The sequence below is a fragment of the Thermobia domestica genome, chromosome 2, assembly GCF_964235325.1.
Source record: "Thermobia domestica chromosome 2, izTheDome1.hap1.1, whole genome shotgun sequence".
Taxonomy (NCBI): Eukaryota; Metazoa; Arthropoda; class Insecta; order Zygentoma; family Lepismatidae; genus Thermobia; species Thermobia domestica.
In genome coordinates, this window is record NC_137455.1 from 47,053,672 (window position 1) to 47,077,420 (window position 23,749).

The 23,749-nt window shown below is 34.5% G+C and overlaps 1 protein-coding gene across 1 annotated transcript in view; it reads right to left on the reverse strand.

Annotated features, from left to right (window-relative positions):
• Positions 1-23,749, reverse strand: part of LOC145671651 (putative ATP-dependent RNA helicase TDRD12) — a gene marked incomplete in the record, with an annotated part of 196,777 nt that overhangs the window by 68,328 nt on the left and 104,700 nt on the right. Inside the window, 5 exon segments of the mRNA XM_081740852.1 lie at positions 2,787-3,024; positions 8,680-8,832; positions 9,110-9,262; positions 13,750-13,920; positions 16,560-16,749. Coding sequence (XP_081596978.1) covers positions 2,787-3,024; positions 8,680-8,832; positions 9,110-9,262; positions 13,750-13,920; positions 16,560-16,749 — 905 coding nt within the window.

Here is a 23,749-nt window from a genome sequence, read left to right on the forward strand (position 1 = left end):
CTTACTCGAAAGTTAGAGAATGTGACATACCATTATGTTAGTCCAAGTCGCTCGTAACTGAAATGGAGTGATCAAGATAGCGTTGTATTACTGTAGGAAATAAACGTAACGTGTTTATATATATATATATAAAGCATAAATTAGACCTATGTGGTGACTCTATAAACTTCACTCATATTAAAACTGGTATATTACTGTTATTAACAAGGACCACAATAGTCACTCCCGTTATTGACTACAATTGTAGCTACTATAGTGTTCAAAGTATATCATCACTTCCACACGTATATTTATAATACAAATTAACAATTGCATCTGAGATTTGTGGAATCCTTTGTTCTTTCGTACGGCATAATTTCTGCTTCTTTCTGTTCAATTATTGAGTGAATGAACTATTGTTTCCGTTTTAACTAGTAACACTGCTTTTTCAATTACCATTGGGGCGACTACCAGTGTAGAACAAAAACTGCTAGTCTGATTTCCACTACTTTAGAATGAAAACCTATCATTTCCAGCAACTCTGCTCTCAGAATTTGAGAAACCATCGCGACACTATGCTATTATGAGTTCACTATAATTCTGAGAAATCAGAGTAAGAGTTGAGCTGCACTGTGAGACCGGGAATGGCAACAATGTCTTCGCTTTAGTTCCGGTCGTCCGAGGAAAACGAAACGAAATGACATGACATTTCTAGTTTAACGTTCCATGTATACCTTTTAGATCAAAGACGACTAATGATTATGAAAGAATTGGGGAATAAAAATGTGAGAGGAAACGGGAAAATCCCGAGAAAACATACGAACACAATATTGTCCACCACAAATTCACGTGGCCTGGGATCGAAAATGAAATGAAATCTTTGAGTTTTACGTCCCACGGTTATACCGGTTAGGCTAAAGGAGACGGTGATGATGAGTAGTGAATGAAATGGTGGAATGAAGAAAGTGGGAGGAAACGGGAGAACCCGAGGAAACCCACGCACGGGGTGTTTGTCCACCACAAAGTTCACTTGGCGGGGGCTGAGATCGAACCCGGGACCCCAAGCAGCAGAGGTGAACGCTCTACCACTGATGGCCTGGGATCGAATCAGGGATCTCTACCACCAGAGGTAAGCACTCTTTCAATGAACTCTGTGCTTTCCAAAATAATCCTTAAGACGTTATGAAATGATCATCTTGTATAATCGTTTATACAAAAGAATATTTACATTCCATTCAAATGCTTTATTTTATGCTTCGTAAGTTATTTCACACTTCAATTAACTTAGATCAATTTTATTGCAAATTTAACACATTTCTAGTTGCTGGTACTAATATAGTTCTATAACTGTGAATGTCCTTGACCTTCTTATTAAATAGGTAATTTTCCTTAGATAAAAAGGAGACATTATTTGCAACAATTTTTAGTATTATTAATTATCGCTATTAATTACATACTCGAAGTCCACACAACTGAACTAACGAGTTTGAAATAATCAACTGCATAAACGAATGTATTTCTAAAAATTAAAAACTGATCGTCTGTCAAAAAGTTTGGATGGTCTCTGACCCATGAGCCAATGTCACTGTTAGAAAGAATCTCTCTCCTTTGAATGTTGGTACATCAGTGCTTACTTAGCAACCGTAAGCGAAATTTAAAACTGATTTTTCACTGGTAAACTTTCACGTATACTCGATTTTTGGATTTAGGTGACAATGAACGAATACGAAGAGCTCATCTCATTGACGAGATATGACTACGCCATGTAGCGCAATACTCTGGTGTATGGTTATTACATGTGATACTCAATAACTCCACATTGTGGATGAAGTAGGTAGAAAGTACTAATGGGGGAAACTCCGAGCTCGTAGAAAAGTTGGTGAGTTGTCAAAGGAGTGTTTTTCTTATTAAGGGTGGCCAAAAAAATTACGAGAAAGGGTGGCGTCAAGTTTGTTCACCAAATTTTGACCAAAGCGTCATCAGCTGGATGAAGTGTAGAACGTCACTTCCCCATTATGACATCAGAAAAAATGAAATGAAATCTTTAAGTTTTACGTCCCACGGTTATGCCGGTGAGGCTAAAGGAGACGGTGATAATGAGAGATGAATGAAAATGGTGGAATGAATAAAGTGGGAGGAAACGGGAGAACCCCGAGAAAACCCACGAGCACTGTGTTTGTCCACCACAAAGTTCACTTGGCGGGGGCTGGGATCGAACCCGGGACCCCAAGCACCAGAGGTGAACGCTCTACCACTGAGCCACCGCGCCCCCCTATTTTGTGACATCAGAACCTCTACAAGAGTCTCTATGCAAGAGAACAGACCTGCATTGAAGCTCGAGTAGGATACACAAAGCACCGGCAGTACTTTGATACACCTTATCCACTCTGTGTATAGGAGCAAGGCCCTGTGTGTATGATCATTTGCAACGTGTGATTTTGGGTATACAAATTTCCTTCATGTGGAACCATGACTTCTTGATCTTCAGTTTTCTTTTTCTTACTGTTATTTAAGTAACTACGTTAAAATGCGCAAGTGTATGTGTCAAAAGTGCTCAATGGTGTTGTTTTAATATAAATATTGATATTAACTACACGAAGATAATAATTTTAATATAACTTTCAATGTCAAGTAAGTGAAGTTTCGGATTACTACTCTACACAGAAATCACTAATCATAGATGATGTTCTTCACAGATTTGTCATCAATATGCACTTTTTCATTTTAAGTTCTAGAGAAAATTAGAATTAAATACCTACTACTATTATATTTCAGAGATAGCTATACACAGAAGTAGGAAAACTTACGAAGGAGACTATGAACTTTAATTTTAGACTCCACAAAATGAACTTTGGGTACTATTTTGCTGTAGACCAAAGCCTCCAGAAATGAACCCATGCATATAACTGGATCCTGCACTATGTTCTCTGCAAACGATTTTATCGAGTGGCTCCATTTTTCTGCAACAGCGATCACTTGTAGGGACATATTGTACTTGCTACGAAATGGTATCGTATTTTTACATTCTTTAATTATTTCTTTCACCTGAAAAGTAAACAGAAACCCATTTTTAAAAATAATTTAATTTTCAATACCCTTATCAATTTTATCAAGAGTCACGTAAGTCTCAATTTTATTTATCTTAGTTTTCAAGTTTACACAGTCAATGTTCCCCACCCCCACTGGTATAATAAACCCTAAAATATTAAGTTTGCGTCGTATTCTTGCACAAAACGGAAAAAGTATTTTTAAAGACTATTAAAGTATACATAGAAAACTCAAAAGTATTGCAAACACTGTACAACATTATAAATGTGAACAATACGAGTTCAACAGGACACATTGGTAAAACTACAGCGCCACAACTGAGAAAGGTGGTTGGGAAGAATAATGTAGAAATCTTTAATCTGGTAAAATTACAGCTGAGGGGAGAGTATTTTGTAACTTTCACCAAATTCGAAACATAATTCTATAGGGGAAGCGGCGAATAGGCCATGACAAGACAAACCTGCTAAAGGAAGGGTCATTTAGAAACTTTCGATTTATGACATACGTGTGGTGATTATATATATATATATATATATATATATATATATATATATATATATATATATATATATATATATATTCCTTAAATGCTTGTTTGTTTATTGAAAGTTTAGCGTCCCTTTTTACACAACTATATGAGAAGTGAACCTACAGTTGAAGATGGAATCCGAACTACTATAATGCTCTTCCGCTGGAAATCGGTCCCGAGACTACATTCACCAACAGTAAATACGCTAGCTATTAGGCCAGCGAGAAAGTTTGATTCTTACATGTCAGAGCACTTGCTAATCTATGTACCGGAGTGATCTCAATTTATTTTGTTTCTTTGCTGGTCTAGTTTAATGCTGAAATGTTATTCTGCACTTAATCGAACGTAACTAACGATTAATTCATAGTAAATTTAAATTATGGTATATGTATCTAACTAATTTGCTATTGTAACAGTTAAATTTAACGTCCCATGTTTATATCCTGGAGATTAAAGGAAGCTGCATTAACAAGTGAATGATAAATCCGTAAAATGAAAAAAAGTAGAAGGAAATGAGAAAACTGACGAAGTTCTGTTAAAATATTAACTAAAAATAAAAGTAAATTGTGAATGAAATATTAGATGTTGTTGTATTCATTTTTTTTTTCAGTCTCTCTCAACATAGAAACTCGTCGATCTTAATTTGCCAGTTTGAAGAAAAAAATCCTTGCGCAACGCTCTGACTTTACTATTTTCTTAGATGAATTATAAATAATCCAGGAACTTGTAGTAGAGTCATTCCGACTAAGAAACCTCAATTTGAGTTACTCTGGAAACTTTATTGGTGTATAAATATATATATCGGGTGTTCTAAAAATGGCGCCCACGGACTACAGAGCACTATTCTACAGGTCAAAATAGAGCGAAAAAGTTATATGATGAAATACAATACTGAGCCTCCTTCAGCCATAATGGGGAATCAACATTTTACTATGTGGCAACGTCGCAGAGTAATTTGGAACCATTAGCATTTCTATACGAATCCATCAAGCAGTTATGCTAATAAGTGGCGCTAGTTTCAAAGTCTATCGACTTGAACCATCATCTGGCAAGAATCGATGTAATTATTTGTTGGATTGGTAGATCTACTCTAAGGTTCTTTATCTGCAACATTGCCACATAGTGAAATTCGCGTTTCCAGAGGAGGACCTGGAAAATACACAAATATATACATTTTTCGCTTTGTTTTGACTTGTAGAATACTGCTCTGTGGTCCGTGGGCGCCATTTTTAGAACACCCAATATACATACACGGTGTCTACAACCTTTTGAGTCAAATTTATATAGGTAATAGAGGGGTCTAATATAAATATTTTGAGACAGGAAATCGAAGGTCGAAAACGGCTAGTTCAAGCGCCACGCCATCTTGAAATTGCAGCAATCTATGGGAATATGTTTGATATATCAATAGAAACTGTGTTAAGTCAATGTAACCTGCTTTATTGTGCATAACACTACATCTGAGTATGTAAGGTTTAGTACAAACAAACTACCGCTGCACTGTACGTACCAAACACTCACAGTAACTGCTCAAAGTGACGACCACTAACCTTGATGCACGTAGCACAATGCCTATCGAAATTTTGCCTCACTCGCTCAAATATTCCCGGTGTCTTTTGCACGATAAAGCAGCAGCTAGGACTCTGGCAACCAAGTCTTTCAGACAGAACACTAACGCAAGATTACTCTTACTTCAGTTTATATAAATATTAACACGATATAACTAATTCTACATGTAAAATTTAGAATTCGAATTATTGCATTAGTTATCAAATTTTCAGCCTACTCTTATATGTGACTATTTAAAATGTGGCCTTACAAAGTATGGAAATCCACGAAATTCAGGAGGCGACCGTATGAATAAGGCATACAATAAGATCTATTACATATAAATTTGGATACATCGGGGTCAAAAGGATTACTGACGCTCTCTTTCATTGGCGAACGCGGTCTCCAGTTCATATACAGGGTGACATAGGATAACTCCGTTATTATCAGAGGTGCAAAGAAATGTAAAAGGAAAAATCGTCTCCATTTTCAATCTAAAGTGAAGGAATTTTTAAAATCGGACGAGCCGTTTGGGCTGCACACTCTTTTTGCGCCCAATGTTAAATGAAAATGCAACGTTGCCATTTACCTGGACCCACAACATAGGTGAATAAAGTTACTGTTTGAAATGGAGGCTGGCCATTGATATGTTAGCGTAAAAGACAGTAACTGTATATATATTGAGACACCCTGTATATATCGGACACCATGTTTCCTCTTTCTATTATATTTCTTACTTTATCCCACGTTTTAGCGACAATAGTGTACCATCCTACTCACGGTGGCATTTGTGCCGTTCACTAATTTCTTTATTCCAGATAAATGTACGGAAGATCTACGATGTGCATTTGGCTACATAAAAAGGCGAATTCCAACTCGGTTCTTTCGTTTCGAAACTGAACAAAATCTGACCAAAGCACGAACTATACATGAATACATAGTCAACTCATATTATTAGAACCAAGTAATTAATAGCAGAAATAATCTCGTTTTGCACGAGAGACACTAGTCAAATGAAAAATATCTGTTTATTCATATATTATTATTATTATTATTATTAATAATAATAATAATAATAATAATAATAATAATAATAATAATAATAATAATAATAATAATAAATATTCAAGAAAAGATTTCTGTTAAATCAAGAACTGCGATCTACAATTGATACTACAAATGTAAAAGGTTTTCGGATGATTATCTGTTCTTCAGACCTCAGCAAAATCCTCTTTGAGAATAAATATGTACGGAAAAAAGAGCAACTAGAAGTAACGTTACTTAAGAAGGCTTTAGAGAGGGCCGCAATTATATAAAGAAGAACAAAACATTAATGAATATAAGGTGAATGCATGTTATTTATAGATATGTATCCTATAGCGTCAATTAGCAAATGTAATAAGTTGTTATTAATATCTAGGAAGTGCTTTGATCAGATTTTGTTAGATATTCATAGTTATAGACAATTCAAAGCTAGTATTAATATTAATTTACTTATGCTTTCTTTTATGTGGCGATGTACGTGGAATTGTTATAAATCATTTAAGCTCTTATCGCTAACTGGGAGGTTCACATGGAAATAGATTTTTCCTCCCCTTTGTTCTAGTTGCGAAATTGAAAGATATGACAGAAGGAAATAAAAATGATGTTACATATGAGAAGAAATATTCGAGTTGGATGAGACCGCTGAAAATGACTAATGAGTGCGTCTAAGATCAATATTTTAAATGTAAAAGAGTCTCATAGTTAATTTAACTCTTCCTTCACAAAAGAACTACAGCTCATGTCAATAGTAAAAGGGAAAATATAAAAACGAAAATGCTATAAAAAAATAAGCCACATAAAAAAAATAGTCCGTTTAACCACGAGAAGTATCAGGAGAGGGAACTGTAGTGCTCGGTTGGTATCCAAATGTACGAAGCTCTTCCACACTTTTAATTGCGCTTTTTTAAATTTAGGGACCCGGATTCCAACTGAACTATTGTTATACACAAGGATGACAAAATGGCGACTCGTACGTATGTTTCATCCAGTTGGTGAATAAAATTTATTTATTTATTTATTTTTTTTTATTAACTCCATTCATAACAAAAAGAGTATAGCTGGAGCTGAATCGAGAGTTGACTTATTTGTCAAAAGATATATTGTTTAACCTTTTGGTTACCAAACTTTGGGAATGCAATTTCATAGGGTTACTTTCACATGTTCGTAGTTCAAACCCTAATGGCCTTAGGCGTAGGAAACAAGAAACAGGATACGTAGCATAGAACAAAGATTCAGAAAATATATGTTATTCCATATTCAGGGAACTGTCGAATCGGGAATAATGTTACCTATTAGACTAGAGTTGCAGCTGTTTCATCTCGAAAAGGTGCCGTGAAATTTCAGTCTCCTCTTGAAATTTTTTATATATATATTATTGAAAGAGCTCTGTTTTCTCTCGTATTTCGCCACGAAAAGTCTTTCGTTTCCTGTGCAAAACTAACCTTGGAATCAAGGAAAAAGACCCCCCCCTCCAATATGAATCTTATTTTGCAATGAGCCGCAGTGCATTATTACTTGGCTATTACTAGTTAAATGTGTTCGTCCACGAGGTCAAGATAAAAATTACCTCAAAGTTAGGATACAAATTAGCTTTCATCTCCGACATAACGGTAAGTCTTTTTTAAGTATTGTGTGACAAACAAACACAATTTCTGTACAGTTTAGTCTTTTTACGAATAAATAATTAACAAAAGTAATTTTAGAAAAGGTGCAAGAGACAGTACAATTATATTTGAAAGAGGTACTCGTAAACATGTGTTTGTATGCGTGTAACTATGCTTAACCACTTTCAACCTCCCTCCCTCTCTCTCTCTAACACTTCGATAGAAATAAATTGTCTAATTAGCTTAAAGTTGTTACTTTTTGTGCAGATCTGAACGCTCCTGCTCAAGAGGAAGAGCTAGTACATGTAGGTATCCCGCGAGCACTAAAGTACATCATTCTGAGATTTTCTTGGTTAAACGTAATATACATATTTTTTATAGCTTTTTTCATTTTTGTATTTTCGTATACACAAATAGATGATAGATGACGTCGTCTTTTGTTATAATTATATACACTTAGTAACAACTGTTTTTGCATTTTAAAATTGTGTTAATTCTTTAAATCATCTCAGTAAGAAATCAAAGTTTATTAGGAAGCAGTGTTTGTATGTGATTAAGTAATGTTTGTACACTGAAATATTCAAGGACTTTCTTCATTATGGTGAATAATGCCTGAGATGTAAGAGAATTTATACCCCAACTAGTAGACGTCCTCAAATAGCATATACAGAAGGAAGAACTTCCAGTGTGGGCACTCACCATTGGATGAACGGTAAGAAAAGGAAAAAGAAAGAAAACAAAAAGGAAACTAAAAAAGAAAAGAAAAAAGAGAAAGAAAGAGAAAGGAATAAAGAAAGAAAGGAAGGAAGGAAAGAAAGAAAGTAAATAAATAAATAAATAAATAGTAGCTTTAACAAAACTGTATATTAGTATTTCCCAACTTACTCATTTTAGTTTAATATCATAGTACTAGAAACAAGTGCATACCTCTTCCAAAAATTTACTAGTCAGAATGTCCGCATCTTCCAAAACAAGATGACATAAACGCTTTAAATTTGTTACGTGACACCCATAACGAAGGTACCTCACATAACATCTTGGAGTTGTGATAATTATGTGGCAATTGTTAATCAATTCTGCCTAAAAAATAAACAAAAGTGGTCTTCTATTAGATCATGTCATAATCACTTATAAATGTTTATTATAACTAAGGAATTAAGTAACCGAACTCTTCAATTGCATTTATATTAAAGTAAAAATAGTGCATATCAATAGGAAAATTAAAATATAACACTACAATCAAATGATACACACAGTACATAATCATATTTCAAAACATTTAAAGACGGCAAGATGAAATCTAAATAAATAAATTCATTAGTTAAATTTATCATCTACATCTAAGTTTAAATCTTACCAGTTTTCCTCTTTCATCACCTCCTCCATATACTAAAACGACATTAACATTTTTCTTGGGTTCTAGTAAAGCCATGGTAATATTGTACACTTGCTGCGCACTCTTTGAAGATGAGCATAATATCAATACCAGTGGACTATTATCAAGTGGAAACTGTAAAATAAAAAGAGAAAAAAGTTTGAAATTACTTCAAATTTATACGAAGTACAAAGGTAAATCGTAAGTCTTAAATTATTTCCACAACCCAAACAGCAAGCGTATCTATACGCAGTAATTTACCATAAGTACACGGTGAAACTGACTCAAGAGGTAGTGTGGCAAACGGACTATTTAACACGGAGGCTGCCACTCTGTCACTAAATTCAGGCAGTTTTTAGTTGCAATGACGAAGAGTGCTCAATAACGTCTAATACATGAACTCGGGCACAACGCTGCGGCAGCAACACAAAACATTTGTCATGCGGAAGGGAAAAGTGCAATAAACCATAGCACAGCAACTCGTTGGTTCCAGAAATCTCGTACAGATTATAAAAATGTCAAAAACCCGCTAAGAACCGGCTGCCCCAGGATAACAGATTCTGAGGTTATATGACACGCCAGTGAGAAAGATCCATCAACCAGTACACGACGACTGTTCTACTAACTGCCATGTTCCAGTCTACTGTAGTACTCCCATTCACGGATTTGGAAAAACTATCAGGAACTGTTTCATTGTGCCACATAAGCTGACCGCAGTTCAGGCCCAGAGGAGAGTGGATCTGTGCCGACAACTACCGCAAAATCCACGTGATATACGTTTTCAGAAACGGATTGATGCACGCGATGGAAAGTGTGTTTTCCCGAAATCCGCATATGTAGAAACTGTAGTTACGGGCCAACTTCCACAACCGGCTGTAAATAGTACAATTCCGAGCATGAAGTTACGCTTTGTGTGTGGTAGAATTACGAGGAGCTAATTCACTTTGAGTTCGTTCCTAACGGTCATATCATCAATGCCGATCTTTATTGCGAACAGCTGGAGCGGTTGTATACTGCACTATGACAAAAATACATTACATTGCATTATCCGCATGCTGCTGCAACAGGATAATGCAAAACCACACTCGGCTCGAAAAACGCAGCAAGAAAATGCAGGAACTTGATGGCACCAAATTGATGCCACACCTGGCTCACAGTCCTGACCTTGACCCATCGGTTTATTATCTCTTTCGGTCCATGGCACACTTCTTAAAATTCCTGATATTTCATCAACCACACGGAGACGGAAACAGCAGTGATTGAATTCTTTGCCTCGAAGAATGAGATGTGGAATTAAGGAACTGGAAGGAGGATGCCTGCAGACAGTCCAACACAAGAGGCTATACATTGAATGTTATTCTGTTTCATTGTACTATAATAAACACAGGTATTCTGTGTACCAGAATACTGCATGACTCATCCTCGTATTTGAAAAAAAAAATGTTTTGTTAATGAGACTGAAATGACCGATATTACGAAGTAGAATGGAAACTATCCAGACGAAACGTGGTTCGAAGACAACATTTTCATAGCACTGCAATCATAATCTGAAAACCTCGCCAGTCTGTGTATTGAAGACGGCTAGAGTCCAAGTATAACCCGCCTAACTTATAACCACGATAGATCCTCTTATATGACTAGACAGTAACATAGCGTTAAGAGAAGAAATGTCTAATAAACGCATTATAGGTCCATGGTATACGGAATTCCGTAACGATGGTAGCGTAAAAAACGTGACCTGTGGAGAAGACCTACTGTGGCTTTACATGAGATTCTAAAAGCTACAATACGAGCTCACCTATAGAGGAAATGTCCAGCATACAAAGTACTCGTACAACAGCAGAAACGTTCTATAAGTCACACTACAATTAGCAGGCTTGTAATTAATCCGTTAGAAAAAATAACGATTATATTAATGTTAAAAACATTTTGCTAATTTTTAATATAATTACATTTTCCAGGAGTTAATTTTTAACTGATAATCGATAAAGAATTAGTAACGATTAAAAAATTAAACGAAGAAATTTTTTCTCGAAAAGTATATCAACAATATTTTATAAGTTATTTTCCAACTTATTTCAAAAATTCATAATTGCTTTACAATAGCAATTTGCCTTACAGAGTAGACCTTTTACTCAAAGTAAACACTGTGACCTTAACTTGATTTGAAATCATGGTCAACGTGCTCTCTCAGACTCTTCGGGATGAGAATAATAAAGTGTTTTGATGGTAATATTACCCATTTCCTTTCGTATTAGAGGAAATAAATACGTATATAATGTGTATATGAATCTCACGCTACAAATTCCTCGTGGTTATACAGTTAGCGTACGTGCCTTTGATGAGGGAAAACTGGATTCGATTCCCGGTGGGAACTCATGTAATTTGAATCCCACGTTAAGCTATAGGTCTATGCCTCATATAGATCCAGTGCTGAATGGGACGCTGAATACCAATTAAACCGAGAGTATTGTGTGTGTCGGGATCATTTATATGTTAATATTGTCTACCTACACAATTTAGTTCTCCGTGGAGAAGGAGAAAACCTCTTTTCTTACTGTAAGATACACGAAATTTTGTTTTTTATGTACTTTTTCTCCCCACGCAATGCCTTATGCAGTTGGGAAAGTATTACGTACTCTGAATGTCTGATCCATTCATAATATATTACCTTTAAAAAAAAAGTTTTCTACACTATAATGCGTAAAGTTACAAGAATAGAAGGAAATTGTGTGAGAAATGAGAATGTAATATTACTTTAAAATTAGTAATGGGGTCAATTTGACCCATTCTGTCCTTCTAGTGTTAACTGATAATTTGTTTATCAATTTTGTGTCATTTCACTTTGATTTTTATTAATCTTTAGTTTTATTAAAACTAATTTTTCATAATAATAGGTTCATTTTCCCAACGCTCTTAGTTTTATTCATTAAGTTATACATTAACGTTCACAAATCAAGACCATTCTCATTGCATAGTAATGAAAATATTAATTTTAATTGATTAATTTTGAACCTAACTTTAATTGCAGTTACTTTTTTCTGTCATTATTTTTTTAATTTAATCGATTATTTCTTCATACTCCAATTTTTTAATTTTAATCCGTTAATTTGTTTTATTAATTTTTCTAATTATGACAATTAGTAAAAACACGGTAAATTTTAAAAAAATAGACACATGGTAAGTTTACTACATCCACAAAGGTACGCCATTTGAAATCGTATCAGTTCACTCATTTTCCGGATAGTTTAGTGCATTGTGAAAAATATGGTCCACATCAACCAACATTGGTTAACAAATATAGCAGTATCATGTTGCACGGTAATGTTCGTTCACATGTCGCATAAAAGAATAAACGTTCAGTGTGATTTATAGTCGAAATCCTTCTAAGCTGTTTGTGATCCTCCTAATGAACTCTCGATTACCATTTTTTTTTCTCCTAGTGTTTCAATTCAATCACTTCTTGCTCCGAGAAAAGCTTCTGATGACAAAAAAAGACTCGTCTTGCTGCTAACATTTTAGTATTATGGCAATCTTACTTCTTTCGCTGTCGCAGGCAGCAGAAGTGTGTGGATGTAGGGCATTACTTCGACCATACAAATACTGTTTAACCTTCTCAGTATTTGAAACTGTCAATATTTATCAAACATTTTAAACGCAGTATCATTTAAAGTGTCAAACATTTTAAAGAAAGCAGTTAACACTTTGAAATAAAAGTAAAATACTTATAATAAATTACATAAGATTTTGAAATATGATTCTCTTTCATATAGAATGTTAGAATGATTTCCGGTAATTATACATACAGGATGAAAAATGCACGACTAGACAGCAATTCAAACCCCAGTCTTACCATGCCGATGAGTTAACCACTACGCTACCCATTCCGCTCAATGGATCTCGGTTCAATCTTGCTCATTTTACTCTTTGTGTATCACTAAATTAGCAATTATAGAGGAATTGGTGTAATACAAAATAGGTCATTTCCTTAATTTATTAAATACAATTTCTGGTAAGTTGATTGGATTGCTATAGTTAAAATTCAACATAGCGAAATAAATTAAACACTACTTATATTCGTCCATTATTTAGAAAAATTAAGATATTACGGTCAATCGACAGATACAGATATTATTAAAAACCCTATTTACAAATACTTATTTTTTAATGGAAAAATTAAAAAAGTACACAACATTACTTGTATCACTTTTTATGTCTATTGACAGTAAAGATATTCATTCCTAGTATAAATTTTAAAATGCAGTTTTGTAAAATGGAATATTTAAGTGATTTATATGTAAGCATTAAAAAATTGAACTTAAGTAAATATAGGAGGTGAATGTGAAGGGAAGAAAGTAATTTTCGAAACTAATCCTACAATATTTAATTTCGATTTGTGCAATATGAAGACAATAATTGAACATTGTTAATCGAATTGTCTTGGAAATTTTAAGTAATATTATTATTTTACCTTCGTAAAGGTATTATCGACAAACTTTAGTATGTCTTCAATTCTCCATGTGTTTAACATTACTTGCATTAAATTACTTGGTCACAAGACAGACGGTCCAAATTCTTAGAAATTATTTCTTCTATTACTATTCTTAGAAATCAGCACTTACCACTTCATACAATTCCATTGCGTACATATAATTTACAAGTGGAACCAAATACGCAAATGTTTTACCATAATGCGGTGGAGTAACACATATTACACTTTGCCCTCTTAATACTATTGGCCACATTACAGACTGTACTGCTGTCACGTCTGTAAATCCGAACTTTCCAAGTATCTGCAAAGACAAACAGTATTATTAGGATTAGGAATTAGATTTCTGGGCTTTCGGCATATTAGCCCGTCACACATATGAGGGATAATATCCCTCGGCGACCACACTGGCAGGGGAATTGGGAGAGGAAGAAAGGAAGCGGCCTAGGACTATTATGTTAGGTATCATCCCGGCATTTGCCTGATGTGGATGAGGAAAACACACGAAAAAACTCACTCAGGATTGCTGGGCTGAAAAAGCTGTTACATCTAACAGTATTATAACTGATTATTGACGACAAAATAAAAAAAAAAGAAGCAATTATATTCAGAACCTATCAGTATTAAGTGTAGCAATTACCGATGTCTAGATTTCTCATAAAAAGTAGTTATTGCTATGACTACGATACCTCTCCTATGCGTCCCCTAAATCATGCTAATCATAGATAACGTATAACACAATCGCAATAGTTGAATGAAAAGACTACAATGACGTATAGATGAGGATTATATTGGTAAGTGAAAGAAAGAAGAAATAATACACTTAGAAAGAGTGAAACCTGTCAACTTGGCCACCTAAGTTGGCCACTTGCTTACCTTGGCCTAGTTCGTCTTGAACCTGCATTTCCCCTTAAGACATTCGTTACTTACTACTATATAAGTTGGCCACCTGTCTATCTTGGAAGTTGGTCACACTGAAGTAATGTTTATCCTATGATGATAATGATAAATTTACCTGCGTATCTTGGCCACGCAAAATACCGTTTTGTTATTTTCTTAACTCTTTCGTATTCCCATATGAGAAGCAGATGTTCTGTATTTGTGACTGGAGAAAAGAAGCAAGGATTCCCGCGATTTGCTCTTGGAGGTCAATGACCAGAACACTATCCTGATAAAGGGGTGGTGAAGGAAGATGTGAATAAGAAAAAGCAAGTACAGGAATTCAGGATATGGTTGTAGTATTTGTTTACCCTGTCTATTTTGGTAAACCATTAGCTATATCAGCTCCTCTCATCAGTGGGGAGCTTTAGTAACTCCGGAAAATTCTCAAGGTTAAAACCAACCATCTCAATTGTCAACTATTGGCACCTGTTGGCTTGTCAAAAGATAGCGGAGGTTTTGAGATATGAATTCCCTCACGATTTTCTCAAAACATCTTTTGCTCCGAGGGAAACACTTCTAGCTCATTAATAAGAGGTAGTTAACTACAATATTAGAATGTGCATATCTGCCAAAAAGAATAAAAGAAATAAATCTAGAATGAACCACCATTCAGTAACAACTGAAGAGAAGTTATATAAATTACATATGGATTTCTCAGTTTATAACAGCTTTTCTTGTTTTCAATCTGAATAAATCAGTGTGCTATAATATCAATTTCAATAAACTGCGTACATACGCTTCTATTTCATGGTTGTTTGTGTTGTGTTTTCAATCCGAATAATCCAATACCAGACTAGTTTTCAGCAAGAGAAAGGTATGCACATATATTAAACATACTATAGTAATATTTTCTAGTACTGTATATTTTTATGATTACTCTATATACATTATTTATAAGTAGCTGTCGTGCCACTGCTTATTAAAATTTTACAATCAAGTAATACTAGAAATCCTATTCTAAAAATGCACCAATCACACTTATTTTCTGTAAGTTGGCCACCTGCCTAAGTTGGCCACTTTTCGATGGAACCGATGGTGGCCAACATAGACAGGTTTCACTGTATCGGAAAATGGAATTTATCTTTGTTACATACCTGGTACTCACTTTAGGATTTGTCAACCATAAAGATATAGCGCGGTTTCGATCATAATTACCACTCAAATTTTTCACTACTGACGTATAGTGGCTCGAAAACTACTGTGTGAAGTATACTCTAAAAGCACATAAAGTTCAGGATTTAGATTTCTGGGCGTTCGGCATCTAAGGCCATTTAGCCCGTCACGTTTGAGGGATGACGTCTCTCGGCGAGCACACTATCCGGGGAAAGGGAAGGAAGAAAGGATTGGAGAAGAAAGGAAGCGGCCTAGAACCTGTATGTTAGATATCACCCCGGCATCTGCCTGGTGTGAATGAGGAAAACCCAGGAAAATCTTGCTGAAAAAAAATTTTTAAACTTTTTCGACCGAGTCCCCCCATCGGGAATCGAACCTAGGACCGCTCGCATCGAAGGTGAGAGCGTTAGCGACTACGCTACGCAAGGCCACTCTTTTAAAAGCATATAAAAGAATTTGACACATAAATACCTGCTGCTGAATTTACTTATTTTAGAATAGGACTATAGGGCTCTTAAGATCTAGGATGACAATAATTCTCTCTCGTCTTGAGACATATGATATCCAATTTTACATAATTCTGAACCATTAATGATAATAATAATATGGTATTGACTCAGAGTGAAACATGTAGTTGCAAGTAAAAATAATAATAGAAAACAACAGTACTGAACACATGCTCGTAAATTTTGTTTCGAAGTGTGTTAAATTTTTACCTCACACTAAGTTACCACACCTATGTATTCCTAACAATAATACGATTATTTAAAGTATTTAATTATACTTATAAATGTGACTAATTATGGCATTTCCATGTTCCTTCCCTAAGGAAGTACCCGACATCCATGGTCCAACATATAAATAACTTAGAAGAGGGAGAAGACTTACCTTATGAATTTCATCGCAGAAGTTGGCCTGAGCAATAGACTGAAGAGGTTTACTCAGAACATTTCCATGAACAAGAATTCTAGTTGTCCTCTTCTGCTCTGTAATTCTCTCTCCTATATCTAATTCTAATCTCCGTCTTTGATCATTAAAGTTCAACGTTGGAACCAAAAGTGGTTCATCATTATATGAGCTACAAAAAAATATTAAAAAAGACAATACATTTATATGATCAAATTACTTTTATTTTATCAAAGTTCTTCCTCGATGATTAGCTGATAAGAATAAACACGTATCAATTTGTTCTAACAAAACTAGATTCTAAGAGTAGCTTACAATGTCTATGATTAAACACAGTACATTTACTAAAATTTGTAATAAGTATCTCAGTGATATCGACAAGTGTTCTTCTTGTTGTTCGTTGAAGTATCCTATTTCAGCATCAAGGTTATATGAGGTCTTACATTTTAAGGTGAAATCCGAACCAACCGTTCAAACGGTTCCGTGATTCGAACCCACTAGGAATCGAATCCATGACCCAGTGTACCAAAAGCGCTGACAGCCAGACCAGCGGGGAGGGGTAAAATTTGTTTTTGATCTGGCAATTTCTGACAAAGTTACATTCGGATGAGAATATGTTTAATGCGACGAAAACTCTTTTGTAAAAATTAAAGTGCTTTTAAGCATATTTCAGTGTTATCTGATATTATTTTGCTGAAGTACAAGGGTCGTTCAAGGTTAACCAGGACTTTTATTTCTTCACAGGAAACAGATAGCACAAGGAGCACTAAAATATGTCAGCTTTTCAAAGTATTCTCCGTGCGCGTCGAGGCACCGTTACCATCGTTGTGGCAGCTCCCTAATTACTTTGGCGTAGAAAGAACTTGGTTGTTGTTATAGTCCCTGGACGACAACGTTCCGCAGTGCTTCATCTGTCGTGAATTTCTTCCCTCCAAGATGGTCTTTAAGGGGTACAAACAAATGATATCACTGGGGGCTAAATCTGGACAGTAGGGGGATGGGGCAGAACTTTCCAGCGCATTTCGACCAGAGTTGTTGTTGTCACATTGGCTGTGTGAGGGCGAGCATTGTCATGGAAAAGGATGATATTTCCAGACATCCCAGGTCTTTTCTTGCGAATGGACTTTCGTACAGCACCACTCAACAATGTGGAGTAATACTGGGCATTAATTGTGCTCCCTTTGTCCAGAAATACACATGGATAACATCCTTCATGTCCCAGAAGACACTTACCATGATCTTTCCAGCGTTTTGCTTCCGTCACACCATTCGTACACTCTTGTCCGTGACATCGTTTGTTCACCATACTGTGCTTGCAATCTTCTGAAAATCTCGGTTGGTTTAACTTTCTCCTTCACAAGAAATTTGATTACACACCGCTGCTCCACAGCCACAGACACACTGCTTGCCGCCATGTTCGCTGCAACTGCTGCGCATTCGCCAAATACGTCATGACGGGCGCTAGTTACTCGAGAAGGAATACATTACGTCACCCGCAAGTTTCATCATGATCCGGCTTTTCATTGATTATTTACATACCGAAATCCCGGTCAACCTTGAACGACCCTTGTATTTCATAAACACTATACTAAGATCAAATATTGTATTTGAAATCAAATACATTATTAGCCTAATGAACAACTTCAATCAGTATGGAGAAAAAAGCTATTATGTACAATCATATTAATAATTTAGCTAGAAAATGAAAATAAATACGTCCCATGTTTGATCTATAGTTCAAGTCTTCTAAAAAGAAAATTAAACATAAAACACAGAGAATAAATTAAATTATTCTAGTCTAACACAATTTAGAACTTCAAAAAAGTAAAATCTTGAATTCGGAAAACTAAGGATCCTTTTAACGTCTACTGCATCAGGAGGAGTCTATGTAATTATTAAATATAATATAGAAACCTTGTTTGAGATCACTCCCACCCTGTCTAGCTCTTACCAATACCTGGAAATATTTCTTACAACTAAAGACTATACTAATTTTTCATTACGAAATTATTGATCATGGGCCGTTTATGTATACACTGTTACTTATATATGCCTTAAAAATAGAACTTGTTTGTGGAGCGACATCTACATAAGGACATGAACAACAACTCAAAGGTGTAATTTAATAATAATAATAAATAAATAAATAAATGAACTGATAAGGAAACACTTTAAAGTACAATTTCCCTTCGATGGAATGTTCTTTGTAGTGCAACGCACTTGGTTTTCAAATCATCAATAACATCCAGCTTCTTCTTTACGATTTTGGCTGTACTCCAAACTAAACTAGCAACCAGTATGAACAAATAACTTTTATATTTTACATGCGAGGAGTTCGCTCAACATACCACGTGCTTGTGCTTCATTAAAGCTGAAATTCAATTTGTGTGTTCTGTTTCTCTTAGTTAAACCTTCACGGAACAATTACACATACAAAAATATTATTATTTCTGATTATAAACGATTCATGATTATTCTCTACATATGGGCACATTTATAAATAAAAATACATTTTTTTATTTGCTGAATTTATTTAATGCCTTGACATACAATACAAAGATTAATCTTACAGAACATTATCAAATTATCTTTCATATTATGGTAACCTAAAGTTGAGATTTGTTACTGTCGTAAACAATTCTTCTTTACGTACACCATATGTTACGCAGAACGTCAACACAAAATCTGAGAAACAGTACCTTCTATGACTAGAAGTAGGCGAACTCTTCAAGTTTTCCTAGCTCAAGTATTTTCAATACCTAAGCTATTGGACCTTGTAAACAAAGATTAGTTATGATTTCCTATACTTATTCATTCAAGTTTCATTTTTACACACCCTTCTATTCACCTTAACTACTCATCTTTATAAATCGCCAGAGATTATGATAATTTAGCTGGTAAAAATATTTAACCTGTGAAAATTATTTACAGATTCTTGCATCTACTTGCTGAATCATACGTAGTACGTACTGCTAATTCTTCGCAAACTTTTCATCTTTTGTTTTTAAATATATGAAAACCTTTCCCTATAATACAAGGAAATGAGTAACATGTAACTTTTCAGTCTATTTTTATGATCGAAGAATTTAATAATAATACATTTTGAATATAGCTGTATACCAAAATCTGAAAACACCTTTACATATTTTATTAGAAACGTAGCATGATTATTATTGCAGATATGAATATAAACAAATTCCAAACAATGGCTGGCTTATTACTATATGCACTTCCACATAGACTACTCTCTTCTGTTCCAGGAACAGAAATTACATACAAAATGAACTTTTACTCTTAAAGCATTAACATAAACAAAAACTGTAACACGATTACTTTTAAATCACATTTTAAGTAAACCCTCATTTCAAGGATTGGTAGAAATAAGCATTATCTTATTCAGACACCAAGCATCTTCACCCTAATGATATTAAAGAAAAGACAAAAACGTAAAGTTCATTTATCTATCCTTAACAAGATAATATCTTCTTAAAATAAGGGATTCGGAAAAGATGATTTCCGTATATGCATAGCAAAATAAAACTTCTTTTTCCTTTTACCGAAAAGGACAGAACAATAAACACAAATATCACTAGAAAAAATGGAATGACTTATCAAAATGAAATAATCAAGTGTGTATTAATCACACGAACACACATAATACATAAGGTATCCTCCTTCGGAAATAAACAAAAGTTTTATAAATCTAACAAATGCAAAAATAACATCACCAACTTATGAAGAATCTAAGATGAACTATTGTACTATACATATTAATAATAATAATAATAAAAATAATTACGACACGTATACATAAAAGGCAAAACGAATAGTTACTTTTTCTGCGGGTCATGAAAAGTTCCTGGCTTTGTCTACCATCCGTCCATATAAACCCTGACTGTAGGTTCACATAAAGGCTTAGTATCTTTATACGAGTATGTAATGGTGTAAATAAATGTTTCTTGTGATTATCTTTTTTAATTAAAGGCTTGAAGCAGTGATGGAGGCTCAAGTAAATTTCTTAGCTTTGCAGAGTCGGACAGTCTTGAAGTTTCTCCATGAAAAGTCAGCAAAGGATATTCACCTTGAGATACAATAAACATTGGGGGAACAGTGTTCCTTTATACAGCATCAACACCTGGAGAGCTTGTTTCAAGACTTTCCATTTCACCGTTGACTCGCAGTAGGACCCCTTCACCCTCAACCGACCCGGCAATATGTGATGCTGTCCTGTTGTCTCCATGAACTGATCATTAAGGACAGGCGAAGAAAGAAAGAAAAAAAAATCTGTTGATGGGCTACCTATCTTGGAACCCTAGCATCACCGATGAGTATTATGCTAACCTACACAACAAGCTGCACGATGTATTAACTTGGCCAGCTAACACATCTTACATTGTGGCTGCCAAACTAATACCTGGGAATTCCAATTAGTCTGCCATCCTACAATTTGCCTGACCTGACTCTCCGGTCATCATTTGTTCAAAAATTTAAAGAAACAACTCAAGGGACATCACTTTTGAGGATATTCCTGATATCCAACACGCTGCAGAGGCATGGTTCCAGACCCAATGAAAGATTTTATTAGCACGATTAGAAAAATTGTACCAATGAAGTACTATGTGTATCAATACAATCAATATCAATCTCAGAGGGTAATACGTTGAGTAACTGTATAATCCCTCTCGCTCTACTATTTCTGGACAATGTCAGAAACTTTTCAATTCCTCTCGTATGTGTATAAAAATAGCAGGACTCCTTCAAAGTTGCAAGACTACATAAGCTGATAGTGCTAATGTATAGAAAGTTTGCTAATTAATTTTCGTCACATATTAAGCTATAATTAAATTCTTCCAGACTTTCGTAATCCTCTAAGTTTGGTTTGGCGATGGAAATAACAGTGTGTTGCTGAAATAACTACCATATGAGAAATTGGAAGGCACCAGATTTGGTAAATAACACTTACTTATTTAATGATGTATCTACTCGTTCTAATCTTCGAACTGAACTGAAGAAAATGTAAGTTTAATAAAACACTGTCACGTTATTTTGCAGACGGCGTTACACTTTAATGATGATACTCTCGTTCAATACAACATCAAACAAATAGTCAAGTTTCGGCTTACTGAAACTAATTTTTCAAAGAAAAGATGGGATGCATAACAATCTTAGCTCCTAGTATCCAGATTTTCTTCGTATAATTTTGATCACATCTTTACTAATGCAATTCTGATAGATTACGCTGCTCATCGAATCTATATTATGAAGAATTATGCTGTCGGACAAATCCTCAAGTTTATTTACAAAGAAACACGAAATAAATCATCTTCGATGGCTTGTAAACTCTTCTTTCTTCTAAAATTTCGTGTTGATATTCAAACTAAGTCGATAAATTGTTCAAAAATAAAAATCCAATTTTACCTAATCCTCACTCACAGCATGCCCTGAGAATCCTAAAGGAATTGTTATCGGCAAACAATCTTGTTGTCTTCGACAGCCAGAAAGTAATGAAGAGTTTCACTATGCACTGTGAATACGAAACTCTTCACTACTGTCTAGCCGTCGAAGGCAATAGGATTCATTCCCGAAATCATACTAGGAATATAACAATCCTGTTAAGATTCCCAGGGCTCATTATGGGTAAATATTAGTTAATTTTAACAAAATGTGTCAAATAGTATCTATTAATTCTAATCGTACTTCACCAAAAACCATTACAATACTAGAACAACTAGAAAAATACATGCTTTACATATGTACGCTACAGGCTCTTCTATTAATAATAAGTGAATGTTGTCATATTACTGTGACTCATAAATTGATTATTCTGGAGTGAAACGTGAACATTTTTGTATTTATAAATCACAGGAAAATAATAATATACGCTATTATTCATGCAAGAGGCTGTAGTGTACGTTATTTGTACTAGAGAAATCTATGAACAACAAAACGGTACTTTTCAAGTTCTCTGGTATTGTGATGATTCTCGGCGAAGTATAATTGGAATTGTTTCTCTGCAGTTTATTGTGTAATTAACAATTTATCAACTCAGTATGGCTCCCAACACGGAATTTCAGAAGAACAGCTTAGAAGCCATCGAAGAATAATTAATTTCTGGTTTCGTTGTTGATATAAACTTCACAATTCGTCTAATGAAAGAACTCTTTACAATATAAATTGTTGAGCAGCGTAGTCTATCACAATTGCACAATTGAAGATGAGACCCGTACGATGAAACTATGCGGAAAAATGCTTCCTTATATGCTAGGAAGTAAACTATTGATCATCTTCATTACTAAAATAAAACTAAAAATATACTAGCTGCGAAGATTGAAATTTTTAAAAAAAAAAAATTTTAAAAACACAAAAAATGGACAATATGGTTGTAATTCTATCCTCCTTACTTCGAGTAATGAAATTAATTAATTTCAAAAAGAAAGGACGAAGTAATAAAACTAATAAGTAATAAAACGTTTAGATTGAAATTAATCGGAAAAGTCTTATCCATTTTATCAGGTCCCATGAAGAAATTACAGCTTTCATGTTTTGTACAACGTTTTCTATATTTAGCTCAAGCTTAGCACGTAGATTGTACATGAGGATCTCATGCATTTTTAATTCCTGAATAACTATTACACTTTCAAGTTTTCACGTATTACCTGCAGCCCTGATAATAAGTATGCAAACAAGAGTAAATATATTGTAAAAAGAAACAAACTCACCGAAGAAAGCACTCCAGGAAGACGAAACTTAAAAACTACAGAAAATTTATAGTTTCTGTATTTCTCTTCCCCAGTTAGCACATTTTCTTTATATTCTAGATTTATTTTTATTCCTATTTTATCATCCGTAACGGCTGCACGAACAAGTCGAAAGCTTGAGAATGCAAAAATAATTTAGAAATTGAAACCAAAAGAATGAGATGATTATATACATTATAGATTGGAGTAGTTCGAAGAAGTACTGTACGATTTAAACATTACTATAGCGTAATGGTTGAAGCTGTAAAAGCTCTTCGAGTTCTCTAACAAAACAAAGAAAAAAAGATGAAAAAATCCAATATTACCAAGTATTATAATTTACTAATCAAACCAATTTCATACGTGAATCCAACTGGTATGCATTTAAAAAATGTAACATAATACAGATGTTACAAAACGGAAAGCCTTAATTGT